Genomic DNA, 25389 nt, shown 5'->3' on the forward strand with positions numbered 1-25389 from the left:
TCTGCCACAAAGTATTAAAAACTTGGGCAATGATACTAAAAAGTTTAAATCAGAGTTAAAGAATTATCTACATGCTCATTCCTTCTACTCTTTAGATGAATACTTCAATGTAAATAGAGAATGATGTAAAATTAAGTTATATTAATTTTTAAGCTAAAATTGTCTGTACTTATGTATGTAACCTTTTGACTTGTTCTGTATCCAAAGGTACTAACCTGCTTAGGATTTATAGAATGTAAATAAATTCAATTCAATTCAATTTAGATAGAATTGGAGAGACAAGGAATGCATTTAGAATTTTTATGAGAAACTTTCTTGTATAATGGCCACTTGGAAGAGGAGAGATGAAAGGATGACATTAAGATGGATCTTAAAACCGCATTTTGTAAAGATGGGAAATGGCTGCATATGGCTCAGGAATAAGTCCAGTGGTAGGCCATGTCATTAGTGGTTTGTCATTTTCATGTTCTGCTGACACAGAGTAAGTTGATTCTTGAGCGGCCTCCATAGTCTAGGGGTAACGTTCCCACCTCATGACTCAAGGTACGCGGGTTCAAAAACCTGGCGGAGGTCGTGGAATTTTTAAGGGCGGAAAAATTCAGGGAACAAGTCCTCTGGGAGAGACTTTAAGCTGTGGGTCCCGTGTCATAGATTTACGGCACGTAAAAGAACCTCATGTCTCTAGGAGACCTCTGAGCAAAATTAGGCCAAGTTTCCCGCCCAACTAGTTTCCAGTTCCTCTGGTAGATGGGGGAAGTATCAGGTACCACTGCCAGAGGAGGGGGGGACCTCTCTGATAGAAAGGGACTAAAGTATTAGATACCACTGCCAGTAAGAGGTTGGAACCTCGCTGGCAGAAAGGGGCTGATAGTAAGCACCAGTACTGGTATGGTATGGAGACAGTAGAAATTAAAGGGGGACACACAATGGACCTGTAACTGGTCTAAGTGCATGGGGAAACCCACCCCCTCAATACGGAATACGGAAGTTGATTCTTTAGTGTATTTATCAGTTTTTGATAAGTTTAATAAAGTTCAGTTTTGAGTTTCATGTAAAGTAAGTATTATAATGGACTATCACAGTCCAAACTGAAATTCACCACATAATTTTTAGTGTGGACTCCCAGTACTAATTTTAATCAAAATCCAATGTGTTCTTTTCTGGATGAAACATTTGGATGGATGGACAGACTGAAATGACTCGTTATTTATCCATTTGTTTCTTGCAATTCATGTGAATAACATGTAGAATTCCAAAAAACTATAATGCCAGTAATTCAGTTGAACTATATCTTTCCTATATTTTAACAAAAGTCCTCATGTTGTGAAGTTCCATAGTGTCATTGTCAGATCAACACCTATGATTAATTACTGACTTTAAAGAGCCCAGAACTTCTCAGGTTATATGCTCCCAGTAGTAATGGCTGGTTTGATATTACCATAATGTAAACAAATTACTGTCATTAAGACCATTAGTCTAAAAAAGAGAAAGCAACAAAATACATGTTGGATATACAGTACTTCATTGTTAAATTATATGGGAAATAAGCTTGTTCAATTATCACAGTTCAACTTTAACTAAGAAAAACATTGAATACAAGCAAACAGAGTGGATTCATTTGGGTAGGATCAGTGCTTAACCAAGGAGGATGAGAAAGGATATGAGAAATATCAACTGATAAAAAATATATCTCAAAAGTTTGGGGCATTTAAATAAGAAATTGTAATAACTGTTACACTTAATGCTCACCATGATGTTATTTGGGTTGGCGGGGGGGCATAGTTCAGTGTAATAGATGTAATGTACATTCTCAGAATGATTTCAGTTTGACAGGAATGTGTATTGGCTCATCCAGTTGGTGTCTATCACCACCTTATCTCACACTGGAACTGCTTTATTGTAGATACTGTTTTTGCAGATTCCCTGTGATCTAATCAAACATATGATCATTCTCATTTTGATGAAACGTGATAACATTAATCATGGTCAGGATGACATTAAACTTTTGCTATATTTCTGTTTCAAGTCATTTTAAGGAACACATTTACATGCCACCTTTTTGCTTTTTAATTTCCTTCCATGATTGATATCAACAAGGTGGTCTTGTGAAGTACTGAGGTCAGAGAATCTTTTGCTCCACTGCTGCACACAAATAGACATTTGAAATCTTGTGTGGTAGTGGGCCCGAAAACATACACCATTTGTTGAGTGAATTTTTTTGTATAATAGTAAACAACATGGAAGCCATGCAGTAGTTTTCAGTTTCATGGTAATAACTAGGACCAGATTATTATGCCCTAATAATCCCTTCAATATGTTTGCATGAATAACTTCCAAAATATACACCTAAAAAGTTCATACCAAATATTAAAATTGAATTTACATTATTTTAAGACCAACAGATCAACATTTTAAGTTAATTTTTTGTAATCACTGAATGATTCATGTGCAATGAAGAGCTATACTTAAATACGCATCATGCAACAAATCCAATATATTTCATTACAAGTTAAAAGAACCAGTGGTACTCATATTTAGCTCTCCAAGATTTCAACTTCTCCTTTGCTGCAGTTCAATTACTAAATGTGATAGTTGCCTCCCGTTTTCCCGTAAGATGTTCTTATAGTGGGAAAAACTTCTTTTCACCCTACAGAAACTTAAGGGTGCATGTATGTACAAAAGCCGCTATTTGCTCCACTGTTGGTGATATTTTACTTGGCAGTTCAGTACGTTACTGGCTACAATTTATTCAATTCCACAAATTTATTCATATCCTGGGATTTTTTAAAAAATACTGTGTACTTTTTCCTTTACTACTTCACCAAATCTTCCACAAACCAAATTCATTTTGGAAACAGTGGTTTTGAATACACTTAGTGATTGATACAAAGTAGTATTGCTATTGCTTGCCTCCAGTGAGGAAATGGCAGATGGAAGATGAGAGAAGTGAACAGTTACAGAGGAAAGATTAGTTTCTTCTTCTGCACTTTTTGGTACGGCTTGAGCAATTTGAATTGATACTGCACTTTTTGGATGAAACGTATTCATGACATTCTTAACTCTTTCTAACTGTTTGATATAATAACTCACTACACACAGCCACGTGCCCCAGGGCATTAAAGATGTAATGTACATTCTCAGAATGATTTCAGTTTGACACGAATGTGTATTGGCTCATCCAGTTGGTGATTATCACTGCCTTGTCTCACATTGGAACTGCTGTATTGTAGATACTGTTTTTGCAGACTCACTGTAATTTAATCAATATGTGTGAAAGATCATTCTCATTTTGATGAAACATGATAACATTAATGCATGGTCAGGATGACATTAAACTTTTGCTATATTTCTCTTTCAAGTCATTGTAAGGAACACATTTATATTAACAGAAAATGGTCCTTACTAATTATAAAATATCTATGGGTGTTGTGCTTTATTCAAATACTTTATTTTGAAAGTATTTAGGTTCTGTTTTTACCCAATTGTTAAGCCCTCTGTCCTTATTTTTTAAAAAATATACTTATGAACTCATCCTCTCCATGTTTGTGACTTTCCACTTGAAACAGGGTTTAAACCAGTTGACAGATTTTCTTAAAACTAAGCTGGAATATCATGCCACTAAAGCCAGTGCTTTTGCTTTTTAATTTCCTTCCATGATTGATATCAACATGGTGGTCTTTTGAAGTAGTGAGGTCAGAGAATCTTTTGCTCCACTGCTGCACACAAATAGATATTTGAAATCTTGTGTGGTAGTTGGCCTGAAAACATACACCTTTCGTTGAGTGAATTTTTTGTATAATAGTAAACAACAACATGGAAGTCATGCAGTAGTTTTCAGTTTGATTGTAATAACAAACGAACTGCTAAAGCAACATGAAAAATTATGTATTGATATAGATCATAAAAATAGCTATAAATCTTGTGTTAATCATTTTAATATGTTAATTTCAGACATGGCAATTGTATGAAACTGGCAAATTAACCTATTTGCAATTTGTACTGGTGAAAATTATTTACAACAATGGGTCCATAAATAGTATAATTATTAATTTATGGTTCTAGATATCCTCGCAATATAGACTGAAACATTCGGATGAAAGCAGGCATTAAGTGTTCTTCTCACAATTTCAGTCATGGTTGCAGTCCTTGGTGAGGCTGTATATTGAGGATGAATGAGAAAAGTTAGTCATGACTCAGAAGGTGACAGTCATTGATCAGAGGTCAGAGTCAACGGTTACAAGAGGGTCTTGAGTTGCATTGTTAGATACTGTTGCCAAGCAATGACTAGTGAAAACATCGAAGACTGAGTGTTTGCAGCAGTAATTTTAAATGTGCGTGGATTAGTGAAAACATTATATCTCTTTGCAATTACAAATTATAAGCCTTCAGTGAATCCAGTTATCAGTCTAAACGCCATATCCAGTCATTAACACATGACAACTGGTGTCAGAAGCAGGATTGGTTTGATTGAATTATTAAGACTCGGTGAATTGCACATTTTTGGATTGGAACCCATGTGACATATTTGTGATGAATTTTGAAAGTCTGGTAGCCATCATAGGAAGGCTGGAGGCAAAGATAGATTTCACTCTCACTCACTCACTCACTCATGGAGCTGAGCCCTTCTTGAGAAGCTGCCAATTGTGCAGCTACACGAGAGCTTCCCAGCATTTTATGGAACCTGAAGCTCCATTACCGTGTTCACAGGAGCCCTCCACCAGTCCCTATCCCAAGCCAGATTAATCCAATCCATACCATCCCATTCTATCTCTCTAAGATCTATTTTAATACTGTCAACCCACCTACACCGTGGTCTTCCCAATGGTCTCATTCCATCTGGCTTTCCCACCAACATCCTACATGCAATCCCATTCTACCCATTAATACTACATGCCCTGCCCATCTCATCCTCCTTCTCTTTATCATTCTAATTATACTTGGAGAAGAGTACAAGTTATGAAGCTCCTCATTATGCAGTTTTCTCCACCCTCCTGTCACTTCATGTCTCTTCAGTCCAAATATTCTCCTCAACACCCTGTTCTCAAACACCCTCAGTCTGTGTTCCTCCCTTAATGTTGGTGACCAAGTTTCACACCCATACAGAACCACAGGCAAAATTATAGTTCTGTATCTTCCAATTTTTATGTTTGTAGACAGCAGAAGAGAAGACAAAAGGTTCTGGACTGAATGGTAGCAAGCATTACCCAGATTCAATCTCGTCATGATCTTGCCCTGCATTTTGGTGATGAGACAGCAACATGTACTTAGTTGTTTCTGTGTTTACTTCTAGGCCAACCTCCTTACTAGCACCAATTAAAGTTTGTGTGTTTTTCTTTATACCGCTTATGTGGTTTAGTGGTCAGAGTTCCTGGCTACAGATCCAGACGTCCGGGTTCGATTCACAGTGCTACCAGATTTTCTGAGTGCCGGTCTAGAGCAGGGTCCACTCAGCCTTGTGAGGATAATTGAGGAGCTATTTCAAGGAAATAGCAGCTCTGGTCTAGAAAACAGAGATTAACGGTCATGGGGATTCATTGTGCTGACCAAGTGACACCCTCAATCCACTAAAGTTGGCACTAACTTCACCAACAAACTGCAGTTGCTCAGTCGGTGTAGTTCACTTGCAGACAGAAACCACAGATTTTGTTTGTTCGTTTGTTCTATTTTTATTTATGGTATCTATAGCAGCCTCCGTAGTCTAGGGGTAACGTTCCCACCTCATGACTCAAGGTACGTGGGTTCAAAAACCCGGCGGAGGTCGTGGAATTTTTAAGGGCGGGAAAATTCAGGGAACAAGTCTTCCGGGAGGGACTTTAAGCCGTGGGCACCATGTCATAGATTTACAGCACATAAAAGAACCTCATGTCTCTAGGAGACCTCTGAGCAAAATTAGGCCAAGTTTCCCGCCCAACTAGTTTCCAATTCCTCCGGTAGATGGGGGAAGTATCAGGTACCACTGCCAGAGGACAGGGGACCTCTCTGACAGAAAGGGACTAAAGTATTAGATACCACTGCCAAGTAGAGGGTAGAAACCTTGCTGGCAGAAAGGGACTAGGAACCCCTGCCAGAGGAGGGACGACCTTGCTGACAGAAAGGGACTGACTGTTAGATACCACTGCCAGTAAGAGGTTGGAACCTCGCTGGCAGAAAGGGGCTGATAGTAAGCACCAGTACCAGTAGGGTATGGAGACAGTAGAAATTAAAGTGGGACGCACAATGGGCCAGTAACCGGTCTAAGTGCATGGGGAAACCACCCCCTCAATACGGAATATGGAATATGGTATCTATAATATCACCCAGTAGATTCACACCATCTGCATAGACCAACAGCTGATGTGTCCCATTTCATTTCAGTCCCACGTGGTTTTCTTGGACCTTCCCTAATGGCATATTCTAAAGCAAAGTTGAAAACCAGTGACAATAAAGCATCTCCTTGTTTTACACCATTCTGGATAGGGAAATTATCAGACAAATTTTACCTATACGGGCTTTACTATACGTTTCGTTTAAAAACATTTTAATCAGTATAACTAGTTTCATGGGTATCCTAAACTCTATCAAACTCGTTAATGACATTATGTTTTAACTATTGAATTTTTAATTAATAGACTTGTATAAAGCAGTACAAATTGTATAAGGTTTGCCATTACTTTTACTACTAAAATTAACTTATTTATTATATTGTATATGTTTATCAGTATTGTATTACAAATGTGAATGCTATTGGATGACAACTGAAATTCTTAGTTCTGACTGTAACTAGGACGATCTCCACATCCACATGAGAATGTATTCTCGACAAGATTTATGGAAGGTGAATAAATGAAATGTAATGAAATATCAGAATATTGTAGAATACTTCCCTGTTAACTGAATCATAGGCTTTCTTGAAGTCTATGAATAGCTGTCTCATTGTACTCCCATTTTTTCTCCAGTATCTGATGAATGCGAAAGATATGATCAGTAGTTGATCTGTTACGTCGAAACCCACACTGATGATCTCCAATGGACGGTAGCTGCATATATTTTGAATAAGCAGTTGTGTATAGCCTGAAAAGGGTTGGTGTTCCAGGTTGGGGGTTGAGCGTGGGGCTAACAGCTCTTCACCATAAAAAATAATCTTGTTACAAAAACTTGCAAGAAGCCTCGGACCTGGACAGATTCCTTGAATAAACAACCTAAGCAATAGAAAATGGATATGAGATTTGGTACTTTGAATGGTAGAAGTATGTACAGGGCAGTGGCAGAAGAAGTCTCAAAATATAGGTTAGATTAATGGGAGTACAGGAGGTCAGATTGGATGGAGGTGCGCTGAATCAGCAGGCAAATCTACATTTTATCTATGGAAAGGGGATGTCAATCAAGAAAAAATTAAGAACTGCCGAGAGTGTCAAAGACCTGTCTAGAGAGGCTAGAGGCCTGGCTAGAATGGATGGAGGGCATTCAAGAAAAGTTAGAGGTCAAGATATAGGCATATCAATACAGGACAAGACAGAGGCCTATCTAGAAAAGGCAGAGATCAATCAGGAAGAAGTAGAGGCCAATCAAGAAATGATATGGGCTGTATTGGTGCACTAGAAATTGGTAGCACATGTAATGACCATGCATCTGCTTACCATCCCACAGGGCAGGGCCTCCGATGTTCTACATGGAGTCCCAAAGGAATGACATGTGAGAAGAATGTTGGAGCACTTGACCCCAGTATACCACACACACATTGAAAACAAGGACCCAACTCATTGGTGAGCCCATACAGGAGTTTGCCATTGCTATTGAACAGAGGGCCCATTGTGCCCTTCCTTCATTACACAAGGACCACATTCATAAGGGAGCAAGCAAGGCATTCATCATGGGCATAAAAGAATGAAACATAACATGACACCTACTTCTGGTAGACAAGAAGAGGCCCTGAGACAGACCTTTTGTGCTGGAGGTGGTAAACCTAGCGGTTGGGTCTCCCATCAGGCTCTGGAAAATGAGTGATGGGACATTGTGCAGGACCTAAACAAAAGAAGAGACTACTGACAGCTTACATGCCAGCACTGGAAGAGTACCAGCCACTTCCAAAAGCTGTGTCCCCTCAAAACGGAAGCATAAGTGTCGGGGCCAGCACGATGTTGAGGTATCATTCGCAAGAGCGATCACAGATGTCACAGGTATTTCCCCTAAGGAACCAAGATATGGCAATATTCTGTGGGCCACTCAGGACACCCAGCCTTGAGGAGGGAGCAATGTGGCATGATGGCTGAAAGCCAAAATAGTCTGAAAACAAAAGTTGTCCATTGCTAGCCAACGGCCAGTAAACACATTTCCACAATAACCAAAACATGCTTCTACATCAACAATACCTGGGCCATCACAAGGCAACAGACAGCATATTGTGTCACTCAGCAAGGGAGGAATTCTAGGAAATGGTGTTTTCTGTGCAGTCTATGCCGAGGCTATATAAATGGAACAATTGAGAAGAGTTAATCAGACATGTTCACAGCATGGGACAAGGAGAAGCCAGACAGAAAAAATATAAGAAGCTTAAACTTGGCGGTGATCAAGCTTCTTACCATCAAGTGACTAAGCTGCCATTGTAGCATAAGATACATAACATAGGACTTGTATATAGTGCAAAGTGAAGAATTTTCAATAACATGTGTGATAGTGCATCTGATGAAAGGCCAAGCATATTCATAAGAGACAAATCCATCTTCTCGTCACAGAGGATGTTACATAAGGACTATGACTGCAACGGTTTGGTTGAAAAAAGAAAAAAATCTGGTCTTGAGCCTCAGGCCCCAAGACAACTGATTGGCAGTAAACTGCCAGTCATAAAGTAACTTTGACTTTGACCTTGACTTTGACTTCAGGCATGAGTGTTAAGTCAACTGTTAAACGTCTTGAGCTGCCTTGGTAAACACCAATACAAAGCAATGAATAGTGAAGATTTAGTGCTTGCAGTAGTGATTTGTTGAGTGTGTATATTAGTAAAAGTGTTACAGTTATTTGTAGTTACAAGTTATAAACCTTCAATAAATCCAATTATCAATCCAAACCCCATGTCTAGTCACTAACAGATGACAATACCAAAAAGAGGTGGCCTGGAGAAAATGATAGTGTGACATATTTGTTCAAAGCAAGAACTTTGGAGCCAGAGAAACAGCCATTGCTGGGTAAGGGCTGTGTAACACTGAACAGTGGAGGGACTGGGAAGTGGTGTTTTCTGTCCGGTTCATGCTAAGGCTATATAGCCAGGATGAGGTGCCATTACAAGGGAGTCTAAGTTATAAGAGTAGCAAGTAGCCTGCGAGGACGTGAACCTGCTAGGAGGGGAATGTCCACTGGTGAAGACACAGCCAACTAAGATGACTTCATACATTCTGTAGTGAACTGCAGAGTGTGTATTAGCAGTAGCGCTATAGATATTTGTAATTACTTTCTGTAAGAGTTTATTAACTCCAATTGCCAACACAAACCACATCTGTAGTCCCTCAATCACATGACTTTATGAGGAGGAACTTCACAGTATGTGCTTAACATAACTTACTTATCTAGCTTAAAGAGATCAGCATGATGCTATAAGGTTTGGTGCAATCACTTGAAAACTCTAGATATTCGTAAAAGGTTTGTTTCAATTTATTATAAGAGAAACTTTTCTTTCCTGGGTGTTTCAGTGCTTTTCCTGATATGCTAATGGTGGAGAAGCAAGATTAGACATAACTCAAGATAGTCTGCAACTGTTTCTTCCATTCTGGTATGTTCCAGTTATGGAACAAAAATTCATAGTGGGTCAGAAATGGCTTTATGTTCTGAAAAAATTGTGTTATCCTTTATGTTCATTTGTACTTGAACTCAAACCATGTGTCAAATACTGAAGAAGGCATTGCCACTTAAATAATCCCTCTAAGCTGATTAGAACATTAAATCTCTTCAAACTGAAGACAACCTTTGGAAAAGTGGCAATGAACACTGGCCTTCTGGTCAGCCAGTCAAAGCCTTTTACAGATAACATGAAGAGTAGTAACACACTTCTGTATTTATAATTGATACACTTGAGATTAGACTGCATGTGATTCTCCTTTCACATGATAAAGGGAATATAGACAAATCAAATGCAGTAGTGTTTTGGACATGTAATTGGGCATACTTCAACAATTTAAATCTCTCACAAAAACTTTTTTTGTTCAAAGTGTATAAAATGAACATATAATCATTCATATTTTATCTCCAAATTGCTTATTTGATTTCAATTAAAATTGTGTTGTTGGTATCTGTGTTAGAAATCATCAGGGAAATTTGGTTTAATCTGTGTTGATCCAATTCAGCCTACCTTAGTAAAGTTCAGATTGAACTTTTATATTGTCCCAGATCAGTCCACTGTACAGAGAAAAAATAGTGACATGGAATATATGAGTAGATCTGAATAATATGTAACTGTGTATTGTAGTATGTGTACTGTTTATTAGCTTTATTAAAAATATATTCACATCATGCCATTGTATAATACTGTATAACTTTTACAGAACAATAAAAACAACGAAAATTGTCATCGTGTCACTTTTTTATATAGGTTGATGGATGAAAAATCTCCAGTCTCTTCTTTCCTTTCTCTCTCTGTTTTTCAGTTTCCTGTGAACTCTTCCTTCTTTTCTTAATTTCATTCAGTATACAGCTAGTACAACAAAAACATGTATTATAAATAGCCAAGTATGTTTCATGTCCTAATGCTCATTGCCAGGGGCTGTATACAGGCTAGTAAAGTTTGCATGATTAATATTATCTCCTATGTAAAAGATGAAAGGTAAATCTATCCCTGTAACAGGCCATGTAGGCCAATAAGATTGTGAGATGTCAAGGCTCCCACCTTCCTAGGCAGGCAGCTCGCAGATGGCAGTGAGGTTGTCAGCCTTACACTCTGAACGCCCTTTACCCCCCAAGAAGATTCCTGGCACTCATTTCTATCAGAGGCTGAGTAGACCCCAGGGCCTTAATGTGGCTGGAGTTATTAGGTCAATTTAAAAATCCAGTGGTCTCATAAGGAATCAAACCCGCTAACTTCTGGCTTGTAGCATAGTGCCTCAACCAACTACACTGCTGGATGCCCCATTATCTCTTATGTACCATAAGTTATTACCCAGTCATATGTCTTAAGTACTCGTACAGTATCTGAAATTAAAATTTTCTAAACTTTTAAATATTTTACATACTTATTTCAGTTAATCTCATGCAAGTTTATTCCACCAACATAACTATATCACTTTGCCCTTTCATATTGTCACGTGACATACCCAAGGCGTGACAACTGTTATTGCGTTACCATGGAAGTACTTACTCCAAACATGTTACATTATTTTAGGTTATTTTTTTTTAATGTTCAAAATTAATATGCATTTATAATTTTTGGTCATCATGTTATTATGTATAGCAGTCTTGAGGTATAATATTGTAAAGAAATATAGATATAAATTTATTATTGTCCTAAGTTTTAAAGAAACGTGGGGCAATCCAAAAGTTTCTGAAATTTGAATTTTGCGCGCGAATGGTTATGAGTACATCGAAATACTGCTAGGTGTCTCCTCACACATCCTTCTTGAATCAGTGTGGCAAGCGGCGTCGAGTTGAGTGGTTGGGTTTATTGTTGGTGAACGTATTTCCATTGTTGTGTTTCCATGAGTTTGCGGTTTTGTGATTGCTGACCTGAGAGAGCAGTGTGTCTGTATAAAGTTTTGTTTCAAACTTGGGAAAACCGCTGCAGAAACGCACCAAATGTTGAAGCAAGCTTTTGGTGAAAACAGTTTAGGCCAGACACAAACTTACAACTGGTATAAGCGTTTTAAAAATGGCGAACAATGACTGATGATGACGATCGTTCGGGATGGCCGTCAATGGGCAAAACACCAGAAAATGTCGCGAAAGTTAGGGATCTGATTCTGCAAGTTCGTAGACTGACCATCCAAGACCTCTGTAACACCTTGGGACTAAGTTATGGTACATGCCAACGAATTTTGTTAGAGGAACTGAACATGAGGATTGCAGAGAAGTTTGTGCCATTACTGCTGCAAAATGAATAGAAGCAGCATCGCTTGAAAGTCTGAATGGAACTTCAACAACAGCTTCAAGAGGATCCGAACTTTCTTTCGAAGGTTGTCACTGGTGACGAAAGTTGGGTTTATGGCTACGGCCCTGAAAGCAGCGATCGTCACAATGGAAGAGCCCTTCTTCACCTCGGCCAAAAAAAGCTTGACAAGTCGAGCAACATTAAGTCCATGTTGATCTGTTTTTTTGATATTGACAGGATTGTTCATAAGGAGTTCGTCCCTCCTGATCAGACAGTCAATAAAGAGTTCTATCGCAGTGATCTAAGGCGTTTGAGGGAGAACATGGGGAGAAAAAGTCCAGAGAAATGGCGCACAAACGACTAGGTACTCCACCATGACAACACACGACAGCATACGGCTTACATTGTGCAGGAATTTTTGGCTAAAAACAAGATGGCAGTTGTTCCCCACCCACCGTACTTGCCAGACTTAGCTCCATGTGACTTCTTTCTCTTCCCCAAGATGAAAATCAAGTTGAAGGGGCGAAGATTTGATACAGTTGAGGGAATTCAAGCAGAAATGGAGATGGTACTAAACACCCTAACAAAGAAAAACTTCCAGGATGCATTTGAAAAGTGGCAGAAACGCTGGGATCGGTGTATGCGCTCCCAAGGGGACTACTTTGAAGGTGATGGTGCAGAATAAGATCTAGGTAAGATGTAATATTTTTTATTAATATATTTCGGGAACTTTTGGATTGCACCACGTATATTGAGTTTTAAATTCATATTGCCCATTCTGTGGATCACAGTCATTGGACAGTTAGTAGTCACTCAGAGGACTAATGACAGAGGATGCTTGCTGAAATTAATTTCACCCAAGGTGAACAGAGGTTGCACCATTTCTAATCACACAAGAGAAGAGTAATAACAGACTTTGAGATTTAACAAAGAACAGGTTTTATGTAATGTAATATAAATTTCCATGTCTGCTTTCCAGAATTCTGAAAATTAGGATATAGTGTTTGAAAATGTAACAAGAAATTATGCAGGCCACCTGGTATTATTATGGAAGTGAAATCAGGGAGGTTACAGTAGGTTGAGTGTGCAACTACAATGTGAGAGACAAGGATTACATACAGAATTTTTGTGGAAATGATCCTGTTTGAAGACTGAGAAGGAGAGGAGGATAAGTTTAAGATAATCATAGGGAAGTGGGTTCAAAGGGCGGTTGTTTGATTGAACTAGCTTAGGGTCATGTTCGTTAGGAGGCTTTCTTATTATCAGGACTGAACCTTCATATTCTGCTCTCTAGTGTTGGTTTCTTAACTGTGACAGAAATTTATAAAAGAACAAGTTTTAAAAAATATGACAGGATTTGTCTTAGAAGTTTTAAAGTATCATGTTGGAGGAAGAATATGTTTACAGAATCCTTTGAAAATGATGCAGCAATTCTGTCTGTGCTACCTGGTTCTAATAATGAAGAGATGAAATGGATAAGAATGATATGACTGAATGAATAATAGTGGAGTAATGATGATTGAAATGGTGCAGCAGAACTGATAAAACTGCCTTCTGATATTTTCTTATGCTGTTAGAAAGCAAGATTGTTATCTTATCAGGCATCCTTAATATGGATGATATGGTAGAATTTGATAACAGAAGCTTAGTGAAAGCCATATAATTTTAAATATCTTATCTCATCATCTATTGATTTGTGTGCATGTACATTATTAATGCCTGTGGTATCACCATAGCAGTATTGATCCAGTGAAGTGTGGGAAGGTCGTATGGTCTGTGAGTTCAGAGTGCTTGGCCATTTGTGTGAACTCTTAGGTATGTATTTATCATAGCTGTTTTAGTTTTTATGTGGTATGTGAACTTTACATAAAGTACTGAAGTAGCTAATTCTGGAGAACTGGAATATTTTGTCTGGTTATTTTATTTTACATCCTAAGATTGTCAAAACTTTAGTTAAGGAGGTCCATGTTTTATATGAGATGGTAAAATTTTAAAGCATATTATTTCTATTTGAAGTTAATAGAAAGGAAATTATAAAAATTGTTCTAATAAAATGCTAAATGATATAAGAAAACTTAGTGTTCAGTGTTGTGTAATCTTTTGGTTTTAATTATTTGCTACAGTCAACATCTTAACAGCTGCAGTTTACTCACATTTATATATGTGTGTGTGTTCCAAGATGAACAACTTTTGCAAAAGTAACAAGGAGTTTTGAGAAGTTAAAGTTCACTTACCGACAAATGCATGCATCTGTATAAAGTACCTATCATGTCTTATAAATTGATATATAATAAGTATGTTTTCTTTGTGCATTACCACACTAGTGTAGACTTTACACTGCTTGAAAATTATCAGATATGACATTAAAATTTTGTGCCATTGCCATGTTTGTAATTTTTAACAATACACAAAAGAAGTTTTATACAAAATTTATAGGTTTTTGTATATTGCACACTGCATAGTTGAAGTGATTCTTTAGACATCACAATCTGTCAAAGTGTATGTAGATTTTATGTGATAGGAATTTTATTACCTTAATTTCTTCACAAAACACGGCCTAATGGGAGTTTCATAATTTCTACACTATTTGACCACACAAATTTTCAGATGAACATTAAATTATGCTAGTGTCACTCAAATTCCAGAAGTTCAGATGGCTGGAATATTATTATTCAGGGAGGACAATCAAAAATGTATGTTGTTGGTATAGTCTCTAAAGACTGCACATTCATTTCTTTTAAGTTTCATGAAAATCTGTCAGTCAGTTCAAAAGTTATTTGAAAAACCACACACACAATCATGAAAATACTGTTAGCTTAGTCTGCCTTATACAGTCAGATAAGTGGACTACAAATATTACAGCTCCAACAGTTTCTATCTTGTGGGATATAGGGCCATGCAATCCATTGCAAGCTAACCAATATTTGAGTGAAACATGTCACCTCCATGTTCAGTGTGGAAAAATAAGCCAAGGAAGAAACCAGCATGAATAGGTACTAAAGCAGGGCTTTTCTTGTTACCTGCTTAATGCTCATTTCTTGCTTGGCTTATTCTTTGACCATGATGTTGGAGGAAACACACTTCTCTCAAATGTTGGCAGACTTTCAACGATCAACACAGTGTTGTATCCTAGAAGACAGAACTCTGCTGCTGTGAGAACGTGAAATCTTGCATTATAGCATGGATTCACATAGTAAACATTAGTGTTCTGCAGGAGATAAGGAGGTAAGGATTTAATTTTCCAAAGTCTGGAAATCATTATAAGTAGCTTGAAAAATATCAGTAATTAAAAATATCAATTTAAAACATGTTTTATTTATTGATTCTTGGGAGATTCCATGTTTGAATCTTTGCCCAGAGGACATCTTTCCAGACTGAGGGCTTTTGTGGTTTTAATGTTGAAAACGTTAATTTTCAAGCGTACAAATGGAATGAAACCGTTAGTAACAGAATTTGTAATTAAGTAACGAAATCTATAACAATTTGTAATTATTGGTACATTTCTAGGCAGCAGGCAATTTAAGATGTCACCACATCAATGAATCAACACAGAACAATAGAGGAAACAGAAAAACCATGGAAACGATGTTTCCTATGTGGTTGGTGCTGGAACCTTATAAATACGCGTGAAATACCGTAATAAATGCGCTTCATATGAGGGTTGGAATTTTAATAGTGGCAACACTGCTGTAGAGACGCCATGCAACAGAACCAAATATCATTTATACCACACGCTAGTTACATACCTAGCTTACCTCAGAGAAAATGGACTCAACCTTCCCACATCACGCACATGCGCAGTGATGAGAAGAACAGAGCTTTGTGCTAGCTGGCGGTCTAATGTAGTGTTGTCACGATGTTTTCGAAACAGGAACAACGGAGTTGGATAAAGATTGAATGTGCCAGAGGCCATACAGCATGACAGTGTCATCAAGGTCTTCAAGAGGCTTGCAGGGAATCTGCATTGCATTACAGAACTGTGGCAGGGTGGGTAAGAGCCTTCAACAAGGGACGCCAAAATGTGGCAGACATGCGGCCAGGTCGCCCTAGTGTCAGTGAAGAAGAAGTGTATGCTCTTTCTGTGTTACTGGAGAGTGATCGACGCCATACGATTCGTGAGCTGGCCCGAGAGAGAGGATTAGCATATATGACTGTGCTTCACACTCTGAAGGAACACCTGGGCATGAGAAAAATTGCATCACAATGGATTCTGCATGATTTGACGGAAATGCAGAAATGGCTACAATACGACGCTGCTCATAACCACTTGGAGCGCTATGAGCGCAAAGGAGAGACTTTCTTACGCTGTATCATTAAACTGGCTGAGACATGGGCAAAATCATATGAGTTGCAAATGAAACGCCATTCGAATGAATGGCGTCATTACGGGTCACCATGAAAATCAAAAGTTCATCAGAACCCCAGCAATGTGAAAGTTATGGTGATTCTCGTGTACGACTGTGATGGTGTTATCCTAACGCATACCGTTCCCCAACAGCAGACTGTCAGTGCACAGTATTAATGTTCATTTTTGGAACACCACCTGTGACCAGCTTTGAGAAAGAAGCGGCGACACTTTCTGCAGAACCCACCCATCATTTTGCAGACAGTACTCTGCCACATGCAGCGCAAGCTGTGGCTGATTTGTTTGATCGATAGGGCTGGGAAGTGCTGTACCATCCACCATACTCCCCGGACTTAAGCCCTTGTGACTTCGACTTGATACCTAAGGAACCACTTTATGGCATTTGCTTCAGAACTGTTCCAGAGATTCTTCAGGCAGTAGACCGCTCCATTCGAACTATCAACACAACAGACGCTGCTAAAGGTATCCTACGACTTCCACCTCACTGGCAATGGGTTGTACACAATGCTGGTGACTAAATTGAAGGACAGTAAAACTTCTAAACATGCATCTATTTTGTATCAGTTGTAAATAAATAGTTGTCGCTATTAAAGTTCCAACCCTCATATATAAGACTGTACAGGAAATGGAAGTGGTAAGAAGGTAATTGTAATAATGTACCCAAATGAACAAAGTCAAGTGCCAAACGACAGTCTGAATATAGAAAATGTAATGTACAAAGTAGATTTATTCCAATACAAATCTCAGTTTCATTAAATTTTCAACATTAAACCTGGAAACCAAGGTTCCCCAGTCACGTTTTCCACTATCTTTTCTTTTTGCTCTAGCTAGACTGGAAAGTGTCATACTGATAAGAGAAACGTGTCCCTTATGATAAGCCAAATTGAAACTGTATAGTGTATAAAGTAAGAGAAATCTCTTTGATAAGATTTCAGAAGTGTTTGTCATCATCATGTGATAGTTGTGAAAGCTATTTCCAGGAAGAATATTAACATTATTACAAGATAATCGTCATTGTCATATTCCACCACAAAGTCTGGCCATTTAAGGGCAACATGTTTTGGCCCCAGCAGTCACACATCTGGTAGCCTTCTAAATAGACACCCAAATTATTTCTTTCCTGTTGGATACTATTTTGTGATCTGTTTTGAAAGCACATAGTCTTCAATTTGGTATACATGTTACAACCATTGTTTTTTTATGCTTGGAGTTTTTCTTCTAAAAGTTTAAACTTCTCTATTGAGAAGAATGTACATATCAATTCATTATAAACATGTCTTCTCTGGAAGCATTATGAAAATTTCGCTACTCTAGGTACGGAAATGTATGCAGTTTTAGTCGTGAGCTTCTTGGAATGAATTAGATTTCAGGGAATTATTTAAGAGACCCAGTGTTTTTTGCTTACTTATATTGATTAAAGTAGGCTTATGAGAGCACCTTCCTGTATGTATATCCACCTATTAACTTTTGAATGCCTGACCCAATCTATATAAAACTTGGAATGTATATCATGGCACCTTACCCCATCTCAACCACATAATTCATAAATCGCTTCCATCAGTAATAACCAACATTACAGCATATCGAATTTCTGAGGCAAAACCCTAACATTGGTCAAATACCTGTACTATTCTTCATGAAACTTAATATGAGTACCATGCCACATGAAGTCATCTCAACAGAATACTCCATAAAGCCCTTGGATCAGTAGTACCAACACACAGCCTCTCAAATTGTTGTGGTATGTTACTTAAATGGCTGAAGCATTCATCATCAAACTTTTTTTATTGCTAGTGGGGTGGGACTAAATCCCTTGTACTGCAGCCACTTCTGGCGTATTGTACCAGCCCCAGATGATAGGTGAGGGTGATTGTGGAGCAATTGGTGGACTGAAGATTGGCAAGGGATACCAAAGTACTCAGAGAAAACCTGCCCCAGCGCCACTTTGTCCACCACAAATCCCACTTGACCAGACCCAAGATCGAACCTGGGCCACCACAATGGGAAGCCAGCGACTAACTGCTTGAGCTATGGCGCGGCCATCATTGAACTTGGTACATATATCATGCCACCTGAGCCCATTTCAAGATGCACTTTGTAAATCCCTTCCATCAGTAATATAAACATTACAGCCTTTCAAATTACTGCTGTGAAACCATAAACTGAATTTCGCTCACTTACCACATTGACAGCCAGCCACTCCCTCATAAAAAAACATTCTCTTGAGAGATACATGAACTTCCTGGGAAAGGGGGGGTAGGGAAAGAAGCTACTGAAAGGAGCCATAAATACAACTTATGGCTCAATATTACTTTAATTCATGGCTCAATATTTTCTAGAACATCCACGTAGTATTCATGAAACTTTGTATGTATATACACGTATTATGCCACCTGAAGTCACCTCATTGGTGTACATCATAAATCCCTCTCATCAGGAATACAGTCACTGTAGCCTTTAAAACTGATGAGGTAAAAACGGCTGAATCATGTGAAAGAGCATATCCCAGAAGATTGAATTCTTCATAACCACTGCTGTGAGAACCTCAGGTCATACATTCAGTAGAATCAGTTCATTCCTTGACATGTTGGAAAACTGTGCTCTTCCACAAGTAAACAACAACAATTTCATTCTTCAACTGTGCAGTGCACCTGTTCATTTTGCTCACATTGCCCATCACGGTTTGAATGTGAATTTCCTAGATCGATAGGTAGGATGAGGACCAATTTTATGGTTCCCTCATTCTCCTGATCTCACACCTTTGGACTTCTTTGGGTCTCTGTGGACAGGTACAGGTACACAGCCAAAGAGTGAATATGCTGGATGAATTCAAAGCACAGATCACTGCAGCAACTGCAAATGTTACAAAGAATATGTTACAGCATGTCTGGCAAGAGGTTGACTGTAGGTGGGATGGTTCTCATTGTGAAGTGTTTCACACCAAAGAACTTTTTCCACTTGTTTCTAAAAAGCTGTTTCAGTTAATGAATAAATAACTGCAAACAACACCCTCATATATGTTTTCATTACAAAGTTCCTGAAATCATGGCATTATTTTTGGTAGCCCCTGTATCTTGGTCTAAAGAACTAATCATGCGCTTTCCTTTAATATTGTGGCATGCCACCTAAAAACCAGAATATCTAAGTCAGAGTGGGCATCCATTATTAGGCAACAACTCAATATCCACGGTTCCTTATCATCAGGGTGACAATGAAAAAGGTTCACGCGACAACACATGCATAACAGACGTTGCGACAGAAATGAAAGCCAGGACTAGTGCAGTTTCTGTGGTAAAAAATACACTACCTACCAGCAGATAGAACATGTGAAACAGGACCCTTGAACAAGGTGTCTTCTAGACGGTCCAACTGTTGATTATAACAGACCAGGAGAAGTCAGAATTGAGGAGACACAGAAGCGAGAGGAAAAGAGAAGTGGAAAAAGATACAGAAATGATAGGAGAGTTCCATAGTCAGAATTGCAGCCAGCAGTTATAAGCAGAGTTAAGAATTCATGGCAGAGCTCAGGAGCAAAGTCAAGAGTTCAGAAGTGAAGTGCAAGTGAACACAGAAAATGTGCACAAACAGTTGTAACTGAGTGTAAATGTGTAGTAACATCCAACAAATGCAATCATAAAATCTAAGAATCCACAATTATTTGTCAGAGAACCCTGGACACGTGACAATATGACAGACTGGAAGGAAAATGACGCAACAATTTTATTGTTGCATGTTTATTTATTGCTGCTGGTACATGTTTACCAAGCTGTTGCTTAGCAGCGATAGGAACCATGCACTGATAGACAGCATGATGATATCATAAGCCTCCTTTTATTTTTCCAAAATAAGTAAGGTAGTCTAATGACCGAAGATGCTGAGAATTTTGATAATATATGATATCCTTACAGCAATTTTTTAGTTTAATATATGTCCTATTGTTATTTTATGAACTACAATATTATTTCACAACACTGCTTCCCACATTCCAACCATTTATAGTTATGCATAATAATAATATTCTGGGGTAACTCCCCGCATAGTATAAAAGTGTTTAGGATGCAGAAAAGGATAATTAGGATTATAACAAATACAACAAAGAGAACATCGTGTCGTAGTTTGTTTCAAGAATTGGATATCCTCCCCCTACAAGCTCAATATATATTGTCGATCTCTCTGTTTGTCATAGTAAATAAGGAATTGTTCACTTTCAACTCACAAATGCATAATTGTAGTACCAGATCTATCTGTGATCTGCATTATNTTTTTTATATAAATTTAACACATGTTTTTTTATCTATTTTAATGATTATAAACTGTACATATATATTTATATTTGTATTGTACTATATTAACTATGTGACTGGTTCTATATCTATATATATATGGATTTATGGAATGTACAATAAATGAATGAATGAATGAAAAGCTGTTGTCACGGCTGCTTGGATAGCCTGAATGCTTTCAAAACGGCGTCCTTTGAGTGCAGTCTTGATCCTCGGGAACAAAAAGAAGTCAGCCGGAGCTAGGTCGGGGCTGTAGGGTAGCTGCGGCAGCGTTGCCACGTGGTCCTTCGCCAGGAACTCACGGATGATCAGAGACATGTGGCTGGGCACAGTCATGATGCAGCCGCCAGTTGGCGGCGATGTCTTTTCGCACGCGGATGACCCTTTTCCTTAATCTTTCTAGAACATCCACGTAGTAGGGAGCGTTGACGGTCTGCCCTTGGGGTAAAAACTCTTTGTGGGCCACACCCTTGGCGTCGAAAAAGACGATGAGCATTGTTTTCATTTTGGATTTGCTCATCTTCGCCTTCTTCGGTTTCGGCCCTCCTTAAACTTCTTCACCCACCTTGTAACTTGCACATATGATAGAGCAGACTCCCCGTAGGCTTGCTTAAGCAGTTAGTGTTAGTTAGTGTCTTGTCCATTTGGGGCACCCTCTCTCACGAGAGGTCGGGTGTGTCATTTGTCAGTCTTAGTCAGTCCATTCTCAGTATTGATACATACACGTATTTATATAATATAATAATTTATATACTTTTTAATTCTAGTCTTAATACCTATTTTTATGTACAATAATTACAAGGCCTCTGTCAGTCCAGGCTTTGTACAGCAGATTATGCCCTATTTCTTGTATTATTTGCTACCATGGCAGTCTAGTCACTTGAACAGTCGTATGCCTGACCACCACCAAGTTTAAGCCTCTTATACTTTTTGTGTTGGGCTTAACCTTGACCAATAATGCGAACATTCTCATTTTCATGATTTTGTTTGACTTCTGCTTGTTGCCTGCACAATTTTGTTATAAAGTCATATATGTACGGGGTGTGCCTTGGAAAATTTCCAATGGTGCGGAGAACCTTGTTTTCAGGCGCTGCAATTTCACCAGATGGGCGTCTGCCGCAAACTCCAAGGCGGGACTAGCATAAGTCATTACGGATCTAATAGGAGCTTTATGGAGGGTCGGTTTATAGTTAGCGCTCAATCGCTCACTTTTGAATTGGAAATATACTCTAATGAATGTTCTGAAGGCCTTCGCTTCGATTATTTCTATGTGTAATCTCCATAAAACTCTCTTATCAAAGATTACACCTAGATATTTTGCACTATTTAAAAATGGAATATTTCGTCCATTAAGAGTAAGACAAGACTCAGGCGGTCGATACCCACGAGAGAAGTATACCCCCTGAGTCTTATCTTCATTAATTTTTATATTCCAGCGCTCACACCAGGTCTCCATTGAGCTGAGACCGCACTGGAGTTTTCTAACAATGAAACCCTCCTTGCGATCTGTCGCATATAGACAGGTGTCGTCCGCAAAGAGGGCCAGGTGAACACTATGAGTTTGGGGGGCATCATTTATGTACAAGTTGAAAAGGGTAGGGGAAAGAACAGAACCTTGTGGCACCCCTGCTTGTATTACCCTTGGCGTTGACATTTCGCCTTCAACCGAGACCCTGAATGTACNGCATGGCGGATTTCGAAGCCATCAAGTCTCATCTATCAAACAATAAACTATCTTACTTTACCTTCTTTCCCAAGTCCCTAAAACCCATAAAGGCTGTAATCCATCACCTCCCTCACAATAACCCTGCGAAGGATATATCTGATGGACTGGTGGCCCTGAGATTTGACGTGGTTAGCGTCAAACAGATGACAACCACCCGCGGGTCGCCTTCAGAAGAAAGGATATCAAGAAACCTTACTGTCCTCCTTATCACCCTACTCCGAACGGCAAAATCACAAGAAATTTTCAAAATAAAAAGCCTTTGCCACATTTCCATCTGGGTTGAAGCATATAGAGCACAGAGTGGCCTTACGCAGTGTCACAACTGCCAACAGTTTGGCCACGTCTGGGCCGATTGCAAACAACCTCCCCGTTGCATGTGGTGTGTGGGTGGCCGCCTGTAAGAAGAGTGTCCAGAGAAGGAGAACGCTGCCTTCACTCCAGCTTGCTGCAATTGCCAGTTGAAGGAAGGAGAGAAGCCCCATCCCACCAACTATCGGGGCTGCAGACACGCGAAGGAGGAGCTGCAGTGGAAGAACTCGCAGATTGCACCCAAAACCACAACAGGAAGAGTGTTCTCCTCGAATATCGTTACCCCTGGAGTCTCCTTCGTGGCGGCGCTCCGAGGCAGCATATCGCAGGAGCAGCGACCCCAGGCTCGCCAAGTTCCAGTGCCAGTTCCACCAGATGCCACGAAACCAAGCGTCCCGGTCCTTATATAGGAACAAAAAAACAGGTCAGTCAGCTCAGGCTACTCATGTAAACAGTCCATCTCTCGACAATATGTTGAGAGTAGTGACTGTAGTACAGCAGATTATGACAGAGGTCAGTGGTGCAGTGTCCGAGGAGGAAAAAATAATGGCTATTACTAAAATTGTTCCAAACCTAATGAAACAAAATGGCCACTAGAGGTCATAGGCCCCTCAAAATCATAGCATTTAATGCAAACAGCATTGGGAGGCAGCACTATGAGCTCAGTAAACAGCTGCAAAACCTACAGGTAGATGTGGCCCTGTTTTCAGAGACACATCAACCTCATGAGAGGTTCTTTATTCCAAATTACCACTTTTATAGAATCGACCGCCACTCAGGCAGAAAAGGCTTCCCCATAACCATGTAGACCTACCACCCCTTGTTTCAGTAGAAGCGACAGGGGTCTGCATACCAATTGGTAATAGCGAAGTACAGTACTGCATGCAGCTGTTTATAAATCTCCAGGCAGAGCCTGGAGTGATGCCGACATCACTGAGCTCTTAAGCTTCAGACGAAAAATCTATTTTGGCAGGAGATTTGAATGCTAAGAACCCATTTTGGAACAGCAGAGTTTCGAACCCCTCAGGATTGAAACTTATGGATTTACTTGATATGAGTGATTTCGAAATCTCAGCACCACAGTGACTCACTCATCATTCCCCTGCGAGAAATGGTAACGTGTTAGACATTGTGGTTCACAAAAATATCAGAGTGTCAGATGTCATCGTCTCTGANACCAAAGAGTATCAAAGGGTATCAAAGAGTCCTCACCAAAAGCATGGCGGATTTCGAAGCCATCAAGTCTCATCTATCAAACAATAAACTATCTTACTTTACCTTCTTTCCCAAGTCCCTAAAACCCATAAAGGCTGTAATCCATCACCTCCCTCACAATAACCCTGCGAAGGANGCGCGACCTTGCAGCCTCTATTGCATCGGCATATCAGTTGTCGACAAGTAAAATAACACTTTCGGTCTTAAACAACGATCTTCCTGGTCTAGATCATTTGATAGAATATAAACAGAGGCTACGAAAACTGTGGCAAGAAACCAGGGATCCAGCTTGTAAAACGGCAGTTGATTGGGTCACCAAATCAATCAGGCGAATGACCCGTAAAATGGCACTTGAACGGTGGGAAACAAAAATAGGTCACGCTGAAGTCACACCTCAGAGTATATGACCCATTGCGAAATTCCTCCTTAAGAGAGCCGGACCAAGGGCACCAACTGATATTCATGGTTCTTCTGGCCTTAAATATTATCCTTCTGAAAAAGCCAACGAAATTGCCAACTGTTTGGAAATTCACTTCACGCCACATGACCTGTGCGACGAAAAGCGGGTGGAGGCTAGAGTTCAAACTCTGCTGGAAACTGTAGACGACAACCCCCCTCAAAGGATCAGACTACGTGACGTTCAAAAATTAATAAAATCCCTGAAATTAAAAAGGGCCTGTGGAATTGACGGCATCCCAAATGAATGCCTCAGGCACCTTCCAAGACGACCATTGGTTTACCCAACCCATTTATTCAATCATTGTTTTCGGCTTTCTCATTTTCCAAATACTTGAAAGGAAGCAAAAATGATAACTTTACCCAAACCAGGTAAAGACCCGAAATTTCCTCAAAATTTACGTCCGATCAGCCTCCTGTCCACGACAGGAAAACTATTCTAAAATATAATTTTGAAATTCCTCCGTAAAGATATTGAAGAAAGAGGCCTCATCAACGCAAGCCAGTTTGGTTTTCATGCACATCACAGCACGACATTGCAATGTGTGACGCTGGCGGAACATGTGACCCTTAATTTCAACAATAATATGTTTACTGCTGCAGTGTTCTTGGACATCGAAAAATCCTTTGATACCACGTGGCACTCAGACTTGCTGTATAACTTACCAAATTTCGAGTTCTCTAATTGCACAGGTCTGCAAAAATATTTTTTTTCAGCTGCATGGAATATTTTTGGTAAACTTTATGTTTTCTAGGATGCTGAATCCAAAAATGACCTCAATTTCCCCCTGTCACGTACGGTTTTTTTTTTTGGAAAATAAGAGGGGTTTACAATAAAAAATCGTAACAGTGATGAAAAAAATCACTAATTTTATTACATTGAACTAAACATATTATTTCTCATAATTAAACAAACAATTCCTTCACGATATATTTAACATTCTGTGTTCAGTCTTTTTGCCTGTGAAACCTTTTCATCTTCTCCATG

General features: G+C 39.2%; 2 protein-coding genes across 5 annotated transcripts in view; both read left to right on the top strand.

The window, feature by feature from the left end:
• The window catches only part of LOC111875504 (selenocysteine lyase), a 70682-nt gene extending 60598 nt beyond the window's left edge, over positions 1-10084 (top strand). For all 4 annotated transcript variants that reach the window (XM_023871807.2, XM_023871808.2, XM_033755842.1 and 1 more), the window contains exon 9: positions 9663-10084. The gene's annotated coding sequence lies outside the window, so the exon portion shown is untranslated. The remainder of the gene's footprint in view (positions 1-9662) is intronic.
• A 12297-nt stretch (positions 10085-22381) lies between these two features.
• LOC111875505 overlaps positions 22382-25389 on the top strand; it is a 12545-nt gene continuing 9537 nt past the window's right edge. Inside the window, exon 1 of the mRNA XM_023871809.1 lies at positions 22382-22549. Within this exon, the coding sequence (XP_023727577.1) occupies positions 22382-22549 (168 nt within the window). The remainder of the gene's footprint in view (positions 22550-25389) is intronic.

The sequence above is a fragment of the Cryptotermes secundus genome, unplaced genomic scaffold (assembly GCF_002891405.2).
Source record: "Cryptotermes secundus unplaced genomic scaffold, Csec_1.0 scaffold425, whole genome shotgun sequence".
Taxonomy (NCBI): domain Eukaryota; kingdom Metazoa; phylum Arthropoda; class Insecta; order Blattodea; family Kalotermitidae; genus Cryptotermes; species Cryptotermes secundus.